General features: G+C 43.6%; 1 protein-coding gene across 1 annotated transcript in view; it reads left to right on the top strand.

Annotated features, from left to right (window-relative positions):
• Nucleotides 1–9,456: 9,456 nt before the first annotated feature.
• The window catches only part of ITGA6 (integrin subunit alpha 6), an 81,297-nt gene continuing 70,722 nt past the window's right edge, over nucleotides 9,457–20,031 (top strand). The window contains exon 1 of the mRNA XM_042782496.1: nucleotides 9,457–9,638. Coding sequence (XP_042638430.1) covers nucleotides 9,457–9,638 — 182 coding nt within the window. The remainder of the gene's footprint in view (nucleotides 9,639–20,031) is intronic.

Genomic DNA, 20,031 nt, shown 5'->3' with positions numbered 1-20,031 from the left:
AACAACAACATGAGGAACCCAGGTTTGATTGCCAGCCAATGCACCTCACTGCACAGCTACCACCTGTCTGGCAGCAGAGTCTTGCGTTGTTGTTAGGATACTGAATAGATTTCAGTAGAGCTTCTGGATTAAGATGGACTAGGATGAAAGTCCTGGCAACGTACTTCGGAAAATTAGCCAAAGGAACCACTCTGGGTGATAAAAGGCCAATCCACAATGGATCATAGGGAGAGGGCAGGAACTGGCAGCATGTTGTTCCTTTGCACATGGGGTCACTATGGGCAGCTAACAACCACAACATAGAGTGAAGGAATGGCTTATCCTGTCCATGTTGATGAAGTGAATGTGGGACACAGCTGTCCTCCTTGGGCATATTCTCTCTCCTTAATGGGCTTAATGCCCATTACCTGAAGCCTTCTGGTTTATTTTCTAATATACTTTCTTCTCCCTTATTCGTACAGCTACTGTTTTACTCAACATTTATTTAATATAGCTACATGCTACACACCTCACATATATAATCTCATTTAATCTTTCTAACAACCTATTGAGGTAAGAATTCTGACCATTTTAAAGATTAGAAAACAGTCCTAGAGAGGTAGGGAAACTTGGTCTAATCCTTCAGCTAGGAAGTAGGTGAGCTAACTGTCTTCTTTGAGTGCTTGCTGTAAACTGAACTGACACACTTCAGAGGTCACATGTTCCACTCATGACTCCGAATCAGCTTGTGTCTTACTTTTATCACTGAAAAAATTTTAATAGGAAGCAACCACATTTTTTTCTTTAAAGAGATTAAGAAAAAATGTTTTCTTCACACTCAGCCTTTCAAGAGGGCTTTACATGTGGCATGAGATACACATAGCTTCATGTTTGTTTCTAATGATGGTGGAGATGGGAAACCAAATTTGCCATGTAGGGATTTCACCCAGCCTTGGGAGCTCAGTTTTAAATTCAACTTGATTGATTTAAGCTTTGAGTTTATTTCTGGCTGGCAAAATGGGGCTTCCTGGCTTAGGAAACTCCCTCAAAACACACTTGAAAAAAACAATTCCATCTAAAGTGGCAATGTGAAGCACTCTACAACATGTTATTGAGCTCACTGTAAATGAATTAGAAACATTCCAATGAAATTTATTTTAAAATAGAGTTGGGTGTCAAAATAAGGTACAGTTGGTACTTTGGATATTCCTGATCCCAACCAAAGGCAACTTTGCCCCTGTAAACTCTACTGTAACTTGGAGTAAGTAAAATGCCTCCTCTCCTTTTAAACTAAAGCATGAATGTAGTGTGGAAGATCAGTAAGTCAGAATTGACTCCATGGTTTGTTGTGTGTGTGTGTGTGTGTGTGTGTGTAAGACAAAACCCCTGAACACTCTTATATAAAGAGACAAAAAAGAAATACAGAAAAACTCTACTTCTTTTTTGGAAAAAAATAATCTACCATTGAACAGTAGAATTACCAATTAATGCAGTTTACTATGTATATGTAGTTCACAAAGCTATAGATATATGGTGTCAGTGCATAGCTCCTAAAAGCCATATTTTGAAAGCCTGTACACAGGCAGCAGTTCTGGTTTTGACACAGCATTTTAAGCACTTTAGATTACATTAACTCCTTTAACTTTTAAAGCAAGGCAACACTGGTGTAAGTGCTACTATTATCCCTACTTTATAGCTGGGGAAACTGAGGTGTAGAGAGATTAAGTGACTTGTCTAAGGTGATATAGCTAGTGCGCAGTTCAGGCAAGATTTGAACCACTGAGCTTGGGTTCTGTTGACCAGCACTAACCACTTTGATATACGATCCCTCATTAAAAAAAGGGTGCCACCAAGAAAACCAAACCAAACCACTGCCTTCAAGTTGATTGCGACTCATAGAGAGTCTATAGGACACAGTAGAACTGCACCATAGGGTTTCCAAGGCTGTAAATCTTTATGGAAGCAGACTGGCTCATCTTTCTCCCATGGAGTGGCTGGTGGGTTCAAACCAACAACCTTTTGGTTAAGAGCTTAATGATTTAACCACTTACATTTAGGATGTGGGGGCAGAATCCAAACCCCTCTAATTTCACAAGGGAGAGAGAAAGAATCAAGACTGATGAACATCAACAGCCAAGGCTGATTCCAGTGAAGTGGAGGTGAGACATGTCACCACCCTCTAACCCTTATGCCAATTCTAACACCAACCGTCCCTCCCACAGCACACTCTATTTCTCTGCTGGGTTTGGTAATTCATTGCAATACTCATGAGTATGGTATTTATTAGGGAAGTAAGGAATTACAATTCAGGATCAGAAACAACTCAGGATATAGTTCTTCAACCCAGACAGCTTCTTAGCCATGCCATAGGCACATTTCTCTCTGGCTTCAGTCTCTCCCCTGCTTGGGAAAATGGTACAAAGCTTTTTTAGCTCTGCTGCTAGATGTCCGAGAGGCACCACATTCCACCAGCCAGCCTCTTGCTCGAAGGCACTCACCTCAGGTTTCCCATTCTGTGAACCAGGAAGCCCACTGCTCTGTCTCATGCCCGTCTCTTGGTTCTGCTGCCTCTGCTGCCACTGTGTCTCTTCCATCTCTCTGCTGTCTTAGTGAAAGGATCTCGGGTCCAAGAATGCGCTCTACTCCCAGCTCTTCTCTCCTGATAGTAGTGAGATCCCCCTTTCCGCCTCTGGGATGGCTCATTTTAAGCCCAAGAAGATGCCAAAATTGACCAATACCCATGTCAGGGTTCTAGATATCTTATTTCCATGGTCCCACATCCACAAAGATGCCATGTACCTTATTTACATTATTAACAAGCTATCTAATCCCTTGGTGGGCCATAAAAAACCTCATATTTGCATGGTCCCACCCAGTCTTCTGGTGCGAATCATGAAGACTGTGGCTAAAAGGGCCATATTAAGTAATTCACTGTACCACACCACCACACCACCAGAGCTCCTAATGCAACCACAGAAGAGGAATAAAGAGATGTCTTCAATAACTAATCTCTATCTATGTAAAAGCAGTAAATAAAATATTCTTTGCTGCTGGTAATGATGAAGTCATTTTAACAGTGGGCCTGATAACAAGATGATTAAAGTAAGTCTCAGGAAATGGAAAATATATTAGACATAATCTGGGTTCCTTAGGGCTTGCTATGGGTGAACAATATTTTAAAATTGTTTGAATGCTCCCACTAAAAGGATGGGTACATATAGAAAATAAATAACTTTTTCTTGAACTGTATATTGGTAAAATATAAGAATTCATAAGTTCTTATCTGAGTGAATGCCTCTATTCATAGTTCCACTTAGAGGTGATTTTCAGTTTTAAAATTTTTCTTCTATATTATAATCATGTCCTTGGATATTTCTTTTTGTATTTTTTAAATTAGCCACTTTTGGATCATGACACAGTTTTGTCAGTTAACTGGATTTGTGGGGCTTTTCTTGCAATGTGCACACCTTGGTTTTTTACATGCATGTGTACATGCTCACACACACACACATATACATACATACTCCATGCCCTAAATGGTCAGCACGCCATTATCTTCAAGTTATCTCTATTTGATTTCAAACAAGTGTCTTCCTATCCTAGCTTTTTAAAACATTTAAACTAAGTACTCTCCTCCCCAGGTCTTTACTCCATAATTTTTAGGGCTCTCAATTCTTTCATGCCCACGGTCTCCAGAGATTGACATCCTCCTCAGCAGATCCTGAAGAATCTCTGTTGTTGTTGTTAAGTGCCGTCGAGTCGTTTCCGACTCATAGCGACCCCATGCACAGCAGAACGAAACACTGCCCGATCCCGCGCCAGCCCCACAATCCCTGCTATACTCGAGCCCATCATCGCAGCCACTGTATCAATCCATCTCCCTGAAGGCCTCCCCCTCTTTCGTTGACCCTCCACCCTACCAAGCATGACATCCTTCTCCAGGGAATGGTCCCTTCTTACAACATGACCAAAATAGGTGAGACGAAGTCTGGCCATTCTTGCTTCCAAGGAGCATTCTGGCTGCACTTCCTCCAGGACAGATCTGTTAGTTCTTTTAGCAGTCCACGGTACTTTCAGCATTCTTCTAGACCTCCCTTTTGTAAGACAGTTCTCTCTTATATTGGCCCAACTCTGCTATACCACAGAAATGACAACTGAGTCATAAAATTGATTGTTATAGTCAGTCAGGAAGAGCTGTCAGTCTTCAAAGAGATTATTGTTAAGGCTGACTTAGAGTCTGACCCAACCTCAAGTGTGTATGGTATCCTACATAGGAGATCATAATAAGTAGGCGTGTGGCTGGTTAAGTTTTTCATCTGTGATAGGCACCTGGCATACCCCAGAACAAGTCTAAGTCTCATCCTTGTTTTCCTTTATTCCATTCTCCTCCACACAAGCATCATTTAGTTCAGCAGCACTACATATTTTCTGGCAAATTAACCCATTCTTTAAATTTCCAATTTGAGCATAAACAATATTTGGGATCAAGTAGATGACTCTGGTTATTCTTACATCATCTAGTAAATAGATCCTGTGAAGGAAGCAATGAATGCTCAACAGAATTACTCTTATAAGCAAAGAGTGATACTCAAAATCATTAACAGCTGGTATGAAACGGCCACAACCAATCGGAAGTAAGCTTGGGAGTGCCAGAGCTTAAATAGGGGCTTAAACCTTTAGTTGTTGGATTATGAAGAGTTGGTGGGCCCTAGGATGGGGGCAGTTATACTTGGAGAGTTCAGGGGAGTAGCTTCAGCCAGCCAATTGAGAAGTATTTCTGGATTTCAACAACCATTACTACCACATCAGTGGGTCCCAGGTGAGTCCCAGCCTGCAGTGAGGTCCATTATGCTTTAACTATAATAGGTTGGGCCCATCTTTCTGGAATAGTTATGTGTTTATCATGAAGAAGAAAGGCTAACTTATAGCTCTCTTGCATGGAAAATCATCTTACAATTGTTTATTAAACAATTGTCATGGAAAGCTTCTCAACTTTATCAAGATGTATTTATTAAGGCAGTATCATCACCAAGATCATTTACTTAATTTAAAAGCAGTGCATACCAGTTAGACTATATTTGACTTGCATTATTGATTGGCAGAGAAGTGGCACGTACCCCAAGTATACTGAGGGACTCACTCTAGCAGCTATTATCACCTGTGGTGACCTTGCTGATGTTCAGGCAGATTTTCCATGTGGCATTGGTTGCTCCCTTGGCATAAATAGCACTGGAGGTAAAGAGTACCTCTTCCCATGGCCCCTAAACACAGCTCAAGCACTTCCCTGAGAAGGCACCCTGCCTTCATTTCTATTTATGGCTGAGTAATACCACATTGTATAAATATACTACATTTCTTTTCTTCATTTGCTGATAGACTCTTGGGTTGTTTCAACCTTTTGGCTATTGTGAATAATGCTTCAGTGAACACTGGTGTACACATATCTGTCTGAGCTCCTGTTTTCAAGTCTTTTATTTATATATCTAGGAGTGGAATTGCTAGGCCATGTGGTAATTGACCTTGTATGGTAAATATGGCCTTGGTGATACAAACTATACAGGAGATTGCATGATAGAATTTTGTAAGACTAATGACTTATTCGTTGCAAATACCTTTTTTAACAACGTAAACAGTGACTATACATGTGGACTTCCTCAGATGGAATACCACCACTACCCACTGCCATTGAGTCAATTCTGACTCATAGTGACCCTTTAAGACAGAAGAACTGCTCCATAGGGTTTCCAAGGCTGTAAATATTTTACAAAAGTAGGCTGTCTTATCTTTCTGCCATAGAGTGACTGGTGAGTTTAAACTGCCGACCTTTTGGTTAATAGCTACATGCCTTAACCACTGTGCCAGCAGAGCTCCTTAGATGGAATACACAGGAATCAAATTGACTACATCTGTGGAAAAAGACAATGGACAAGCTCAACATCATCAGTTAGAACAAGGCCAAGGGCCAACTGCAGAACAGACTATCAATTGTTCATCTGCAAGCTCAAGTTGAAGAAAATTAAAACATGTCATGAGAGCCAAAGTATGACCTTGAGTACATCCTACCTAAATTTAGAGACCATCTCAAGAATAGATTTGGCACGTTGAACACTAATGACTGAAGACCAGATAAGTTCTGGGATGACATGAAGAGCATCATACATGAGGAAACCAAAAGGTCATAAAAAACACAGACAGGAATAAAAGACCATAAAGGATGTCAGAAGAGACTCTGACACTTGCTCGTGAATGGAGAGTAGCTAAAGTGAATGGAAGAAATGATAAAGTAAAAGAGCTGAACAAAAGATTTCAAAGGGTGGCTAGAGATGAAAAAGTAAAGCATTATAATGAAATATGCAAAGACCTGGAGTTAGAAAATCAAAAGGGAAGAACATGCTCAGCCTTTTTCAGCCTGAAAAGAAAGAACTCAAGCCTTCAGTTGCAATACTGAAGGCTTCTGAAGGCAAAATATTGAACGACACAGGCAAAACCAAAAGAAGATGGAAGGAACACACAGTACACTGTACCAAAAAGATTTTATCAATGCCCAATCATTTCAGGAGGTAGCATATCATCAGGAATCAATGGTACTAAAGGAAGAAGTCCAAGCTGTACTGAAGGCATTGACAAAACACAAGGCTCCAGTAACTGATGGAATACCAATGGACATGTTTCAACAAACAGATTCAATGCTAGAAGTGCTTACTCATCTGTGCCAAGAAATCTGGAAGACAGCTACCTGGCCAATCAATTGTAAGAGATCCATATTTGTGCCCATTCTAAAGAAAGGTGATCCAATAGAATATTGTAATTATCATACAATATCACTGGTATCACATGCAAGTAAAATTTTGCTGAAGATAACTTAAAAAACAGTTGCAGCAGTATATTGACAGGAAACTGCCAAAAATTCAAGCCAGATTCAGAAAAGGACACTGTACAAAGGATTTCATTGCTGATATCAGATGGATCTTGGCTAAAAGCAGAGAATACCGGAAAGATATTTACCTGTGTTTTATTGACTATGCAAAGGCATCAGATTGTGTAGATCATAATAAATTATAGGTAACACTGTGTAGAATGTGAATTCCAGAACACTTAATGTGCTCCTGCAGAACCTATATAGACAAGAGGCAATCGTTCCAACAGAATAAGGGGACATTGTGAGGTTTAGAATCAGAAAAGGTATGCATCACACCTCTGGGGTGTGGCCTGCTTCTAGTATATATGGAAAAGCTTTGGGAAAGGTCTCTGGCTTTCTGGCACATTTAGATCCTACATTTGGCTGAGTCTTCATCTCCAGATCCTAGACTTGAACCAGTAGCCTGCTATGCTACCTGCTGATCTTGAGATTGTGACATTTTGTCTGCTGACCTTGGGTTCATCAGCCTCGGCAGCCAGCAGCTTTTGAGTTAGAAGACACCTTCAGCTCCAGTGGGCCTGGAACAAGAAGCAGAGCTGAAGCTCAAGTTTGAGGGGCCTTCATCCAGCCCCTAGAGCCAGCACTCTGAATTCAGACTTCTAGCCTTCTACACTGTAAGAGAATAAATTTGTTTGTTAAAGCCATCCACTTTTGGTATTTCCATTATGGCAGCACTAGAGAACTAAGACAAAAGGAAAGCAATTAGTTGAAATACAGTTGTTGAACTATTGAGATAAATTTTCGCTATAGCAATATGTATGCTTCTTTATTAATTTACTCCATAACAAATCTCACTCATTGGCGTCGAATTGCTTCAACTCCTAGTGACCCCTCCTTGGGTTACTGAGGTGGTATTTCTACACAAGTAGATTGCCCAGTCTTCCTTCTGAGGAGTGGTTGGTGGGTTTGAACCACCAGTCTTCTGGTTAGCAGTCAGGTGCCTTAGGCACTACACCACCAGAACTCTCATAACAAACCTTGTTGTTGCTGTTACATGCTGTTGAGTCAGCCCCGACTCATAGCGACCCCTCCTTGGGTTTCTGAGGCAGTATCACTATAGAAGTAGATTGCCCCATCTTCCTTCCGAGGAGTGGCTGGTGGGTTTGAACTGCCAGCCTTCTGGTAATAACTACTGTAATTTGAGATAGTGGTAAGTGTAAATGATATTTTGAGATATGTGCAACAACTATGATGTGTCAAAAAAAACCCTATGACTTCCATTGGTGACTAAGTCACAGATACTTATCCTAAGCCACTGTGGTTTGCTGCCTACATTCATAATGGGAGGAAATGCTGAATGTCAGTCAGACATTAGTGAAAATATATATATTTTTTTTCCCTCTTTCAAGTTTACAGAAGTCCCTGAATTCTTTCCCCCTTCTTTAAGAATCCTTGCTCTTCATGCCCTGGAGGCAGGAGACTTCATCGCTAGCCTACAAGGAGCTTAGACTGGCCTCTTGGTCACTAGTCCCCTTCTCCTACTAGTTCTGGAAATTTCGGGCCAGGAAAGGATAACCCCTGAGGTCCTGGATACCACTTTCAACAATCCGTCCTTTACTGTTGAGGGGCTTTTTCCCAGCCTCCAAAGACCTATCAACCCAAGTTTTAAATTTCTGACAACAGTGTGACTTCTCCCATAGATTCTTTTCACGTGGGCATCCATCCCTGGGTGATCAGAGGCAATGCTGTTTTTCAGTTTTCTCATCTGCAAAAAGAAAATTCCAGCGCATAGGATTGTTAGGATTAAATGAAATAATAGCTGTGTTCTGTAAAGTTTACAACACTATCAAATTTTGTGCTATCATAATTTTTGAAGATACAATCTTCGAGTACTGTGTGCGACTCCACTATCCAAGTCTCTGGCACATGTTAGGTGCTCAACAAACACTTGTCGAACAAACGAATGAAGTATGCATTTGCACAGGCGATGAGGCCCGGGCCATCACTAGCATCTTTCTCTATCAACAGGTAGTAAATTCCTTTCTCGCTGTGCGCTGAACTGCAACCACCATTCAGGTGCTTCTTTCCAAAGGGGTTCTCCGGGGTGGGGCTGCGAGGCTCCAAGCTCGCCACCCTACTGCTGGCTGGTCGGCATAGTCTTTTAGGCCGCTCCTTCCGGGCCAGGTAAGGGGGGGGGAGGGCGGCAGCGTGAGAGGCGTGGGACCCAAGCCTGGCTGGGGGGAAGCAGCGCCCCGACGCTCGCTGGGGGAGCTAAGTTGGCCAGGAAGGTGCCGGCGGCTGGCAGGGCCGGCAGGCGCGAGGAGGGGCGAGAGGGGTGGGGAGGGGCGGGGCCGGCGTCCTCGTCACTTGATAAAACGCCGGAGAGTCTCCAGAGAACAACGGGCTCATTCAGCCGACTGGAGCTGCTCGCGAGGGGGAGCGTCCGGACCAAGAGCGCGACCGGTCCGGGGGTGGGGCCGGGCGGAGCGGCGAGAGGAGGTGAAGGTGGCCGCGGTCGGCGTGGCAGCAGCAGCAACGCAACAGAGTCGGACCCAGACCCGAACCCAAGAGCAGGGCGGTCGCCCCAAGTCCCAGCTCCCCTCCCCGTGCGCCCGCCCATGGCGGCCGCGGGGCAGCTGTGGCTGATTTACCTGTCGGCGGGGCTCCTGCCCCGGCTCGGGGCCGCCTTCAACTTAGACACCCGCGAGGACAATGTGATCCGGAAACTCGGGGAACCCGGGAGCCTCTTCGGCTTCTCCCTGGCTATGCACTGGCAGCTGCAGCCCGAGGACAAGCGGCTGTGAGTTTCCCGACTCTTCCTCCCCCAACCAGGGCGCCGGCCCGCGCGCGAGGAGGGGCAAGGGCGCCCTGTTCCCGCCCGCCCGGCGCGCCCCGGCGCCCATGGCCCGCCCTACGCCTTCCCACGCGGGGCTTCGCTGGTCCGAGGGGTTAGTGGGGCCCGGGAGTAGCGGCCAGGGCCGGGCGAGCCGCGCCCACCTCCCTACGCGCCCTACTCGCGCTTGGCCCGGGGAGGAGGAGATTCCAAGGGCAGATCCTATGCGTCCGCGGCCTGGGGTAATCCCTGGCCCCAAGAGAGTTTACGTATTTTTTTTTTTTTTTTTTTTTTAAATAAAAACCACAACAGTGCTTTCCGCCAGTCCTTCCCATAGGGCTGTTGGCTGGGAACTCTGCAGGTGGCACGCTTTGCTGAGCTTCACGTGCGTGTATTAGACGGGGGTGGAGTGTTAGGGTCACCGTATTGCTGCTGTGGGGCTGATGGGAGTATTGTACCAGGAAGATGCAGGCCTTTCCCAAATCACTGAACACGCCACCCTCCGGCCCCGCACAAGTTGGAAAGCCACTTTCCATGTGCTCCGCGTGGCTTTTCCCGCAGGGCAGACGCTCGGGTAGAAGATACTCTTGCATGGCTGCTTCCACAAGATGCATTTAACCAAGCACCTGTTCAACAGAACTAGATCAGCTGAGAAGACCATTGGAGTGGTGTGCCCTCCCTCCCCCGGCCTAGCCCCCAAAGCGCCTGGCAGCATCTGAGACCCGCAGGGCCCTTGTATTGGGCGGGCGCAGCCCAGGGGTTAAAAGCAAAATGTCTGATCTGAGCTGGGGCTTTGCAGACAAGGTTTGCCAGTGACAAATTCCACCGCAGCGGTGCTGTCCTAGGAGAAAGTGGAAGCCGGTACTCTTAGCCTCTCTCTCTCTCTCTCTCTCTCTTTTTTAAAAACAACTGAAAGTGGTTCCCACATGAACTTTTTAGGCTGGAGAGGGTATTTTGAAGCTTAGTAGCCTTAATTGTTATGGGCTGCATTCTTGAGCTATGCTCAGGAAAAATAGACTAATGACAAAAGGATCCCCCCCACACACACCCCCACCGCTAAAGGCCTTTAGTTGAACAGAGGCTCTTCCAGGACCAACAGACCAGAGAAAGCAAAGCGAAGCCACAGTAAGGAGAGGACTTTGTGTTTAGAAGAGGCGAATGGGATTTTAGAATTGGAGAAAACATCTTGATTTCAGCAGTTAAGAATTTTGGAATTTTTGAATGTTGTGGGCCCTTGAATCTTAAAGTCACATTTTTTTCTGATAACACCTGCTGGGTCTACAGGCCTGGCCAGCTGTTACACTGTTTTCTCTCAGTACAAATAATTAAGCTGTAAATCTGGAATGAAAGGTGCTTTCTGTTAACTCAATTAATGGATGAAGTTTTGTGTCTCCAACCATGAGGAGTTCTCACGTGGGGAATTTGAACTTGTTAGTGCAGAAGCAATTATGGGCCTGCAGAGGAAATATGCTCCTCGGCATTCTTTGCACCATATCTGTTGAAGCTGATGGCTTCCTTGAAATTCTTGTGCAAGCAAAAATTGTGAAGGGAAAAATCCTGGGGCAAGAAAATGCCCTTGGGATGGAGATTTGCAAAATGTGACTTGAGTCAGGAGTGTCTGTTGTCACAGGGTCAGCAGCATACTTGGTAAAACTTGTTACTGCTGGTGGACTTCTCTGGGATTAAATCTGCTGTTGAGTCCTTCCTAGAGTAGGAATAAACCTCGTGGTTGGAGTCTGAATGTCTTTCAGAAATGCTGTTTTTAGAGGCAACCAGAGGGGAGTAGTTGATCAGACCCTTGGATGGGGAGAAGCCCACCTAAGGAATTATATCTTTCTTTAGCGACCAAGCAATATACTTCTGTAGTGATACTGCCTGGGAAACCCAAGGAGGGGTCGCTATGAGTTGGATCGGACTTGACAGCAGTGAGTTCGGTTTTTGGTTTGAATTTTAGAGACCAAAGGCAATGAGTGACTGCACTTGAGGGAGTGTGGTTTATGTCAGATGCCTACCTCTCTTCATAAAGTACTCCAGTTTCAGGAGCGGCATTGGTCTCCCCAGGAAAACCAGCACACACAGGTCATATCACATTAGTTGTCACTTTTGGAAGTAAACAATGTGGGTGTCAATAACAGAGCCAATGAGATTGAGACCCTAGAGCTCCTGGTCCAGCTTCCTGGACTGTCTAGAACTCTAGGGAAAAGCTCCGTGAGAGCATTTGAGGAAGCTGGTGGTAGGAAAAAGACCTGAGCTCAAATTCGTGCTCAGCATTTAGCAGCTGTTAACTTGCTTTAATCTCCTTGAGCCTTAGTTTCTTTATCTGTGAAATGGAGATACTATTACTGCTTGATGAGGTTGTTATAAGGATTAAGAGATAGCATGCCAAAGGCCTGGCATGGGTTCTTGATGACTAAAAGGTAACTTACTGTTAATGACGATGATAAATGTAAAAGTAATTACTGAGTTCCTACTGTTGGTATGTGCCATGGAGTTGATTCTGACTCACAGCGACCCTATAGGAAAAAGTAGAACTGTCCCAGAGTTTCCTAGGCTGTAATCTTTTCAGGAGAAGATCACCAGCTCTTTTTTTTCCTGCGGAGAGGCTAGTGGACTTGAACCTCCAACCTTTTTGGTTAGCAACTGAGCACTTAACCTTTGTGCCACCAGAACTCCTTAAGTTCCCACTATGTGCCAGGCACTGTACAAGGTGGTAAATATTCTGTGATTCTAAGACTGCTTAAGAGTAATATCTAAGTAAGCCAAAAGTTATTGTAGTTTGGCTAATAGATATTTAAACTCACAGCCACATTTATGAAACTCCTGTTCAAAGCATCTTAACGTTGATTGGTTTTAACTAGACTTATGACAAAAATAAACTTACCGAACAAGGGACTTTATTGAGGGAGAAGTATCAAAGATGTGTCGTAATAACAGAGAAATGTACTATTAAAGAAAACCGATCATAGATTTTTGTGAGTTCAATTTTCTGTAATACTCCTTAAATATTTACTACTATTTTAAGCTCTAGTTAAGATTTTATAACAGCATAATAGTGATCTGAGAGGCTCAAAACCTGTTGGGTGTTTCTAAAACTTTGAAGACTATTAAAAAAAAAAAAAACCTTAACTAGAGACCGAGAAAAATGTATTTAGGTTTTAGGCTATATGATAAAAAAGAAGTTGCAGGCTCCAAAAGATTATTAGATGGTTGACTGAGTTACTGTGGTCAGGGGCTGAGCCCTTGGAATCTTTCATTTCTCTTCGGTAGTTAAGGTTGAGTCATCCCCAGAGGCAGAAGGGATATGATGACATCTGCAGGTAGTCCATCCTATGAGTCATCACCTGGGAAGAGAAGGATCTGTGACTACAGGGCACGAATCTCGGAGAAGGAGACCTGTATATGATTTTCTCTTGGAGCGTTTCTGGATTTCTCCCAAGCCCTATTTTCTTCATTTAGGGACCTCTCTAAACATCTTCCAGAGGCTTTCCAACCCTACTGTCACTTCTGTTCTAACTCTGTTATGCATTGTTCTTGACTTTTCTCAGACTTACTATGCTCCAGCTTTTAAAATCATATATCCTGAATTAGATATCATCTAGTGGAGCTCTGGTAGCATAGTGGCTAAGTCACTTGCCTGCTAACCAGATGGCTAGCGGTTCAAACCCACCAGCCACTCCTCAGAAGGAAGGTTGGGCAATCCTACTTCCGTAGTGATACTGCCTCGGAAACCCAAAGGAGGGGTCGCTATGAGTCGGGGCCGACTCAACGGCACATAACAACAACAACAGTCCTACTAGATACCATCTAGCCTTGACAGAAGAAGAAATTGAAGCCCGGCTTCTTAACCAGAGTCCCACTCTTATTTAAGCAGCATCTTTACAGAATCAGGGTTTGGATTTGGTATTTCTGACTTGTGTGCATGCCATCTCTAAAAGGAAAAGTCAGAACTGTCCTTCAGATCTAGAGTAATTGGATAGCATCTGAGTTTTGAAAATGTGCTGAATTTGAATTATGTTGATTTATTAAATTGGCCAGGGCTATCTATTTAAATATCTTGCACTTGGACTCTCTTCCTGTTGATCCTTAATCCAGTTGGCATCTGATCACCTTCTGGGTGTCTTCCGTGCCCCTCTCGGCCCCACCCTTCGTCTTCATTCTGGAAAAAAAACCGGTGAGGTGTGACTGGAAGCTGACCACGGTCAGTGCTGTGTCCAGGATGTGTAGCTAAGCACTTGCTTCCTTGCATTCACTCTGTTGGAGTGCCATGTGGCCTGGGGCCATCTTCCGGGCACTGTGCCTGGTCACCTTGAGTCCTGAGAGTGGAGAAAGCTGAGATTGATCTGGAGACTTAGAGGAGGTTTCAGGGGACTTTGGAGACTTAGAGGACATGATAAGAAAGCAAGAAAGTGACTGGTTTAATTTTGACACAGGCTGATGTAAGACCCAAGCAATGACTTAGGGTTCAAAAAATGGAAAGTCAGGTTGAGGGTTCATATGACATTCCCTGCTCTATTTTAAAGAAGCAGTTCTGTATTCTTAGTTATATAAACTGTTTTTATCATAACCATATTAGATCTAGTTTTAGTATTTGTGATTTTACAGTACTGGGACTATGACATATATTTCCCAGTGGACCTTGGATTAACTTAATGCTCTGCCATCAGTCGGATCTGACTCCTAGAGACCCCTCTTTGGGTTTCTGAGGCAGTATCACTACAAAAGTAGGTTGCCCAACCTTCCTTCCGAGGAGTGGGTGATGGGTTTGAACCGCCAGCCTTCTGGTTGGTAGTCACATGCCTTAGGCACCATGCCACCAGAGCTCCTTGGATTAACCTAGCGGATATAATGGCCAGTAAATTGGCATTTTCCAAAGGAACAGTGGAGCAAAACAGAATATATAATCATACGCTTAGATGATGAGATCAGTTGTGCCTGAAACACTGATTAGTTCTGACTTGTCCCATAAGAAAAGACATATTTCAAAGACTAGATTTTAATTTCTCCAGGAAAGCCTTATAAGCCTATTCATTCTACACTATAGCAGTTTCTTCTTCTAAGAAGGGGTCTTATGCTCATTTCTTTGCCTGGTGGCACCTAGTGTATGCCTTGCTAATACCATGAAGTCATATCATACACTCAATTTAACTTGTGAAATCAACTCTTCCGGCTGTAAGTAGAGACAGGGAGGAATCTCTTTATTTAACCCTTTGGCCTTCCCTGTTCAAAGTAGACCTTGGTCTCTGCTGCCCCAGGAAAAGGAAAGTTATAACCATAATGCAAAGAGACACACAAGAAGTTAATTTTTGGTTTTTGAGTATTCAAGGGCCAAGTCCAAGCTAAGGAATTTCCTTGAGTGATTTTTAACTACACTTGACTTTTGCCTTAGAGGCAGACTTTAGAACTTAACCCAGAAATTCATACTGACCTCTGCTACAGTGAGTACTTGGGATTTGCTTCTTGATTATTAAAATGAGACTAGATAGAGAAGGATGGCTATAGGACAGAGATCATGAAACCAGCCTGACAAGGATGTGAGGATCAGAGTGGGAGAAAGTATGTGAGGACACTTTGGAATTGATAGCTGAAGATTTGGTTATTTAAGGATGCTGCTGTTCCAGGTGCCCTCGACTCAGTTCTAACTCATAGTGACCCTGTGTACAGCAGAATGAAACACTGCCTGGTCCTGCACCATCCTCACAGTCCTTGCTATGTTTGAGTTCATTGTTGTACCTACTATGTCAGTCCATCTCGTTGAGAGTCGTCTTCTTTTTCCCTGACTCTCTACATAAGGGAATGTGTTTAATTTTTTAGATGAAATGATAGAGAGGCTGCCCACCCACCCCCTCCAGTGGGGATTCTGAGAGCCATAGAATGGGGGTCTGGATGGACCACATTCCTGAATCAGAATTTTAGCATCCTCTGTGACACCCCACTGGCTTCTTGGAAGGAAGGTAAAAATTGACCACTACAGTAGTGGGCAATGGAGACTCCCCACTGCCTGTCTTCTCTTTTGTGCTTGGATGCAACTTTAGAATCAAATAACTTTACTCCCGGGTTCTTAGACCTCCCTCATCATCAGAATAACTTTTCAATTAAAAAAGAATAATAGGTTTCTAGGTTCAGCCCAAGATCAGTTGTGTCAGTTCCCATGGACATGATCCAAGAATCTGTTCTTAAGTTTTCTAGACTTGAGAGCAGTTGACCTGGATAAACTTCCCTTGTTTTACACAGAAGGCAGAATAATGAAGTGGATAAGAATGAAAACTAGAAGTAGTTGCCATTGAGCAAGCTCCTAGTCATGGCAGCCACATGTACTGCAGAACAGAGCTTTGCCAGGCCTGTGACATCTTCATGATCACCGGTATGCTCTCCTCCATTGGATTTTCACTGGCTGATTTTTGGAAGTTGATTACCAGCCTTTTCTTCCTAGAGTGTTTTAGTCCGGGAACTCCACTGAAACCTGTCCATTATGGGTATTTGCTGGTATTTGAAATACTGCTTGAAAAGCTTCCAGCATCGTAGCAACAAATAAGCCATCACAGTGTGACAGACTGATAGATGGGAAGCAGAGAGCTAGCTTACCTGGCATCAAATCCTACTATTACATTGTTCGGGATATCTGCTGTGTGTGTGCCTCTGTTTCCTCAGCAGTGAATTGAAGATTGTAGTGCCTGGCACAGAGTAAGAAAAAATGAGACTAAGGAGATGAGGTGGCCACCGAGCATGTCAGGGCAGAGTTAGTCTTACATCTACATTTTCCATGCTTCCCAGCCTGTGTTCTACATGTGCTACCTCTTTTGAGTTTAGTTTTGATAATGTTTAAACGTGTATTCCTTTCTTCTATTCTGTTCTGTAGTTACCGTATGCTGGAAAAGTACATCTCGGAAGGACCAAGACTTGTAGCCTTTTGGTAGCAGCCAATCCTAGTGGGATTTCAGTACTCAGTGGAGATGAATGGTCAGACTGGTGGTAGGATGAGGAGGTTCCTGGGCAGGCAGTGTTTGTGCATGGCATATCCTTGGAGGGCAGATGGTAGTTTCATTGTGGAGTTATTCATTAGGAGTACCAACTGTCTGATTGCCAGGCTTTCTCAGACCTCTGTGAGAAAGCATGTCTGATCCCCATTCCTGGGAGGCTGGGTAATTTGCACACCATCCAGGGCAGCGCTGATGATAATTTTCTTAGTTCCTTATTTAACGGCATTAATGTGTGGTAGGAAGAAACTTGCACAGAGCAAGCTGACTGTTGATGATGCGGCTACCTACGTTTGTAAGATACATGGAAAAGTGTAGAAATAGTGTTGTCTTATCAGATTTGTGTTGTTCGTAAAATTGACATTTAGAAATTACAAACTGAGATCTCCTGAAACTAAATTAAGAGGCTTATAATTAATTAGCCTTGAACGAGGACAGGTAGATGGGCTTTTTGCCAGTGCTGGTCCCTGTCAGACTAATAATTGGGTGAAAGGATCACCATCTAATCTGCTACTGTCTGGCTTCTCTGTTTAGAAAAACAAGGCAAAACAATTCCAAATCAATTTACTGATTCAGACATTGGTGTGTTTGCGAAACAGTGCCTTTCACAGGCCATGGCATCACAGCAGGCCCTCCTGACTTCACCCGTACTGGGTTCCAGTCTTGGATACCACTCTCACTTCATCTAATTCCAAATTGGCAAATGGACTGTTTAGAAAACATTTATGTCTCTGAAACCAATTAAGTGGTAAAGCAGACTGTTCAAATGAGGAGAGATGAGGATGTGCCACTAACAGCAAGTGTGGAGCGTAAAAGCAAGTGACAAGAAGCCATAGATCTCTGTTTGAGTGTTTCTCTGCCAACCAACTAGATGTATTTTACTTGTCCTACAATCTGAAGGAGCTATGGTGGTGTAGTGCCAGAGCACTAATCAGAAGGCTGGCGGTTCGAACCCACCAGCCACTCCTCAGAAGGAAGGTGAGGCAATCTACTTCCATAGTGATACTGCCTCAGGAAACCCAAGGAGGGGGTCACTATGAGTCAGGGCTGACTCGACAGCACATAACAACAACAATAACAACACAATCTGAAAGCTTACTTTTTTTCAAAAGCCATTTCAGATACAGTATAAGAAAAACCTTTTAGGGAAATGTGCTTTCTGAGCCTGGGAGTATAGAAATAAAAATAAACTTTGGAATAATTTCAAAGAGGTACATTGATTAGTGATACGAAGAATAAACGAAGGCCAGGGTAGTGTCTTTTTGTCTGAGGTCAGTGTTTGCTTTGCTCGGTGATGTCAATGTCACTATGGTTTGTTCACTTTGAAAAGGACATTCATTCGTACTGTGGTTATTTTATTTGTGTGTGTTCTATAAATAATAATAAACATTTCAGGTCCTGAGGGCATGATGTCACTGAACCGTAAGTCTCCTGAACCAGATAACCTCTTTAAAAACACCAGTTGCCGTCAAGTCGATTCCAGCTCGTGGTAATGTCATGCGTGTCAGAGTGGAAGTGTGCTCTTCAGGGTTTTTGATGTCTGATTTTTTGGAAGTAGATACCAGATCTCTCTTCCCGGGAACTTCTGGGTGGACTTGAACTACCAACTTCTTGGTTTGCAGCTGAGCACATTGACTGCAGCACCCAGAGTCTCCAGTAACCTCTTAGTTCTTCCAGAACCAAAAGAGAATTCTGAATATATTGCCTTTGATCAAGTGGTCAGTGGTCTCTGGTCATGATAAAAGCAAAGTGGTGTGAACTTAACTGTAGGATCTTCATCAAAGTGATGACAGCCAAAAGTATAGGATGCCTGTACCCTAGTGTGGCTGGACCATTTGACAGCACTGAGAGAATGGAGTTCTGAATTTTCCTTCTTCCTCGCTGGAGGGCGTCACAAATCCTTTTGGGGTCCTTCTCCCTCTGATACATCTTGTCAGATGATGCCCTAACCATCCTTCCTACTGGCAGTGTGGTTCTGTCTGTCCTTTTAGAATCAAGGTATTTTGATTTCATGAAATGGAAGTGGTTAGAATTTTACAAAGCTTTGGAGAGATTAGTGATAGGTAGGCAAATGATATTTGAAATACCTAAGGGAGAGTGAGATGTTGAAAGCTATTGATTGGGCTTAAAAAAATCCATCTTTGCTGTGGCACAAATAAACCTAAGAGCTTTCTGAACAAGGAGAATCGCAAAGAGACAGATGTGATTAGGTGGGCATGATACATTCTTCTGGGAAAATGGTATTTGTCCCTGAGGCCTTGTGGCTAATAGGAAGACTAGGCTCAGGTGCCAACTTATAGCAATACTTGAGAAAAGTTGGGTGCTGGCTTTAAGATGCAGGTGTTGAAGAGGCCTCATATGAGCCCCACAGGTACAAAGAGAGGTCTGGACGCTATTGGGCCTTCCAGAGGCTCAAGAATAGACAGGACCTTGGGAATGCTGATGCCTGATGAATTAGATAGTCCAAAGCTCAAGGACTGCTACACAGATGAATTAAGAAAGAGTTGGAGGTGTAGAGAATCATCCCAGAACCCTCACTCTAGGATGATCCCAGGAGGTAAGCTCTAAGAGGTACTTGTCTCCCAACCTCCATCCCAGGCTTTGCAGCAGTACTAGCCCGAAGCAGTCTAATGAAGTTTATTAATATCTTAAGGTAAGAAATTACTCTTCTGCCAGCTCACTTATTTTGTGTGTACATACACATATTGATTTATATTTGTTTTATTTAAATGAAATAGGGATATTTTTTCCCTCACTTGAACATGAGGAAGAAGTAAAAACTTAGGAGTGTGTTCTAGAGAAACCATAGCCAGCTCTTTTGAGTTTTTCTGTAGAAGCTGTTCAATCAACAGATAACCACTGAGCACCTACTATGTACTAGGCACTGTTCTAGTACTGGACATAGAGCAGCAAACAGAATAGGTGAAATCTCTGCTTATGTTCTGGTGGAGGAGACACAATAAACTAAATAAATGGGTGTATTAGATAGTAGTCAATGACAGAGGAGAAAAGTGGAGAATGGGAGTAAGGAGTAGGGATGGGATGAGGAGCGGTGGCGATAGGACAACCAGGGAAGTCTTCACTGAGAAGGTAAGACTGCAAATCATATGGGGGTGGGAAGAAGCAGCCTGGCAAAGAGAAGGTAAATGCAAAGACCCTGTGGCAGAAGCATGGTATGTTCAGAACAGCAAGGAGGCTAGTAGAGTATGACATATTCTGACTTAGATTTTAAATGAATTCTCTGGTTGCTACATTGAGAATAGACTGAATGCTCTGTGGGGGTAAGAATGGAAGTTGTGTGCTGTCGAGCCAATTACAGCTCATAGGAAGTTGTTGTTATGTGCCGTCGAGTCGCCCCAACTCATAGCAACCCCTCCTTGGGTTTC

Source organism: Orycteropus afer, unplaced genomic scaffold (assembly GCF_000298275.1).
Source record: "Orycteropus afer afer isolate SDZICR_OR568_19922 unplaced genomic scaffold, OryAfe1.0 scaffold00001, whole genome shotgun sequence".
In the NCBI taxonomy this organism is placed as follows: domain Eukaryota; kingdom Metazoa; phylum Chordata; class Mammalia; order Tubulidentata; family Orycteropodidae; genus Orycteropus; species Orycteropus afer.
The sequence above is the reverse complement of the archived record's forward strand: the minus strand, read 5'-3'. Positions and strand labels throughout refer to the sequence as shown.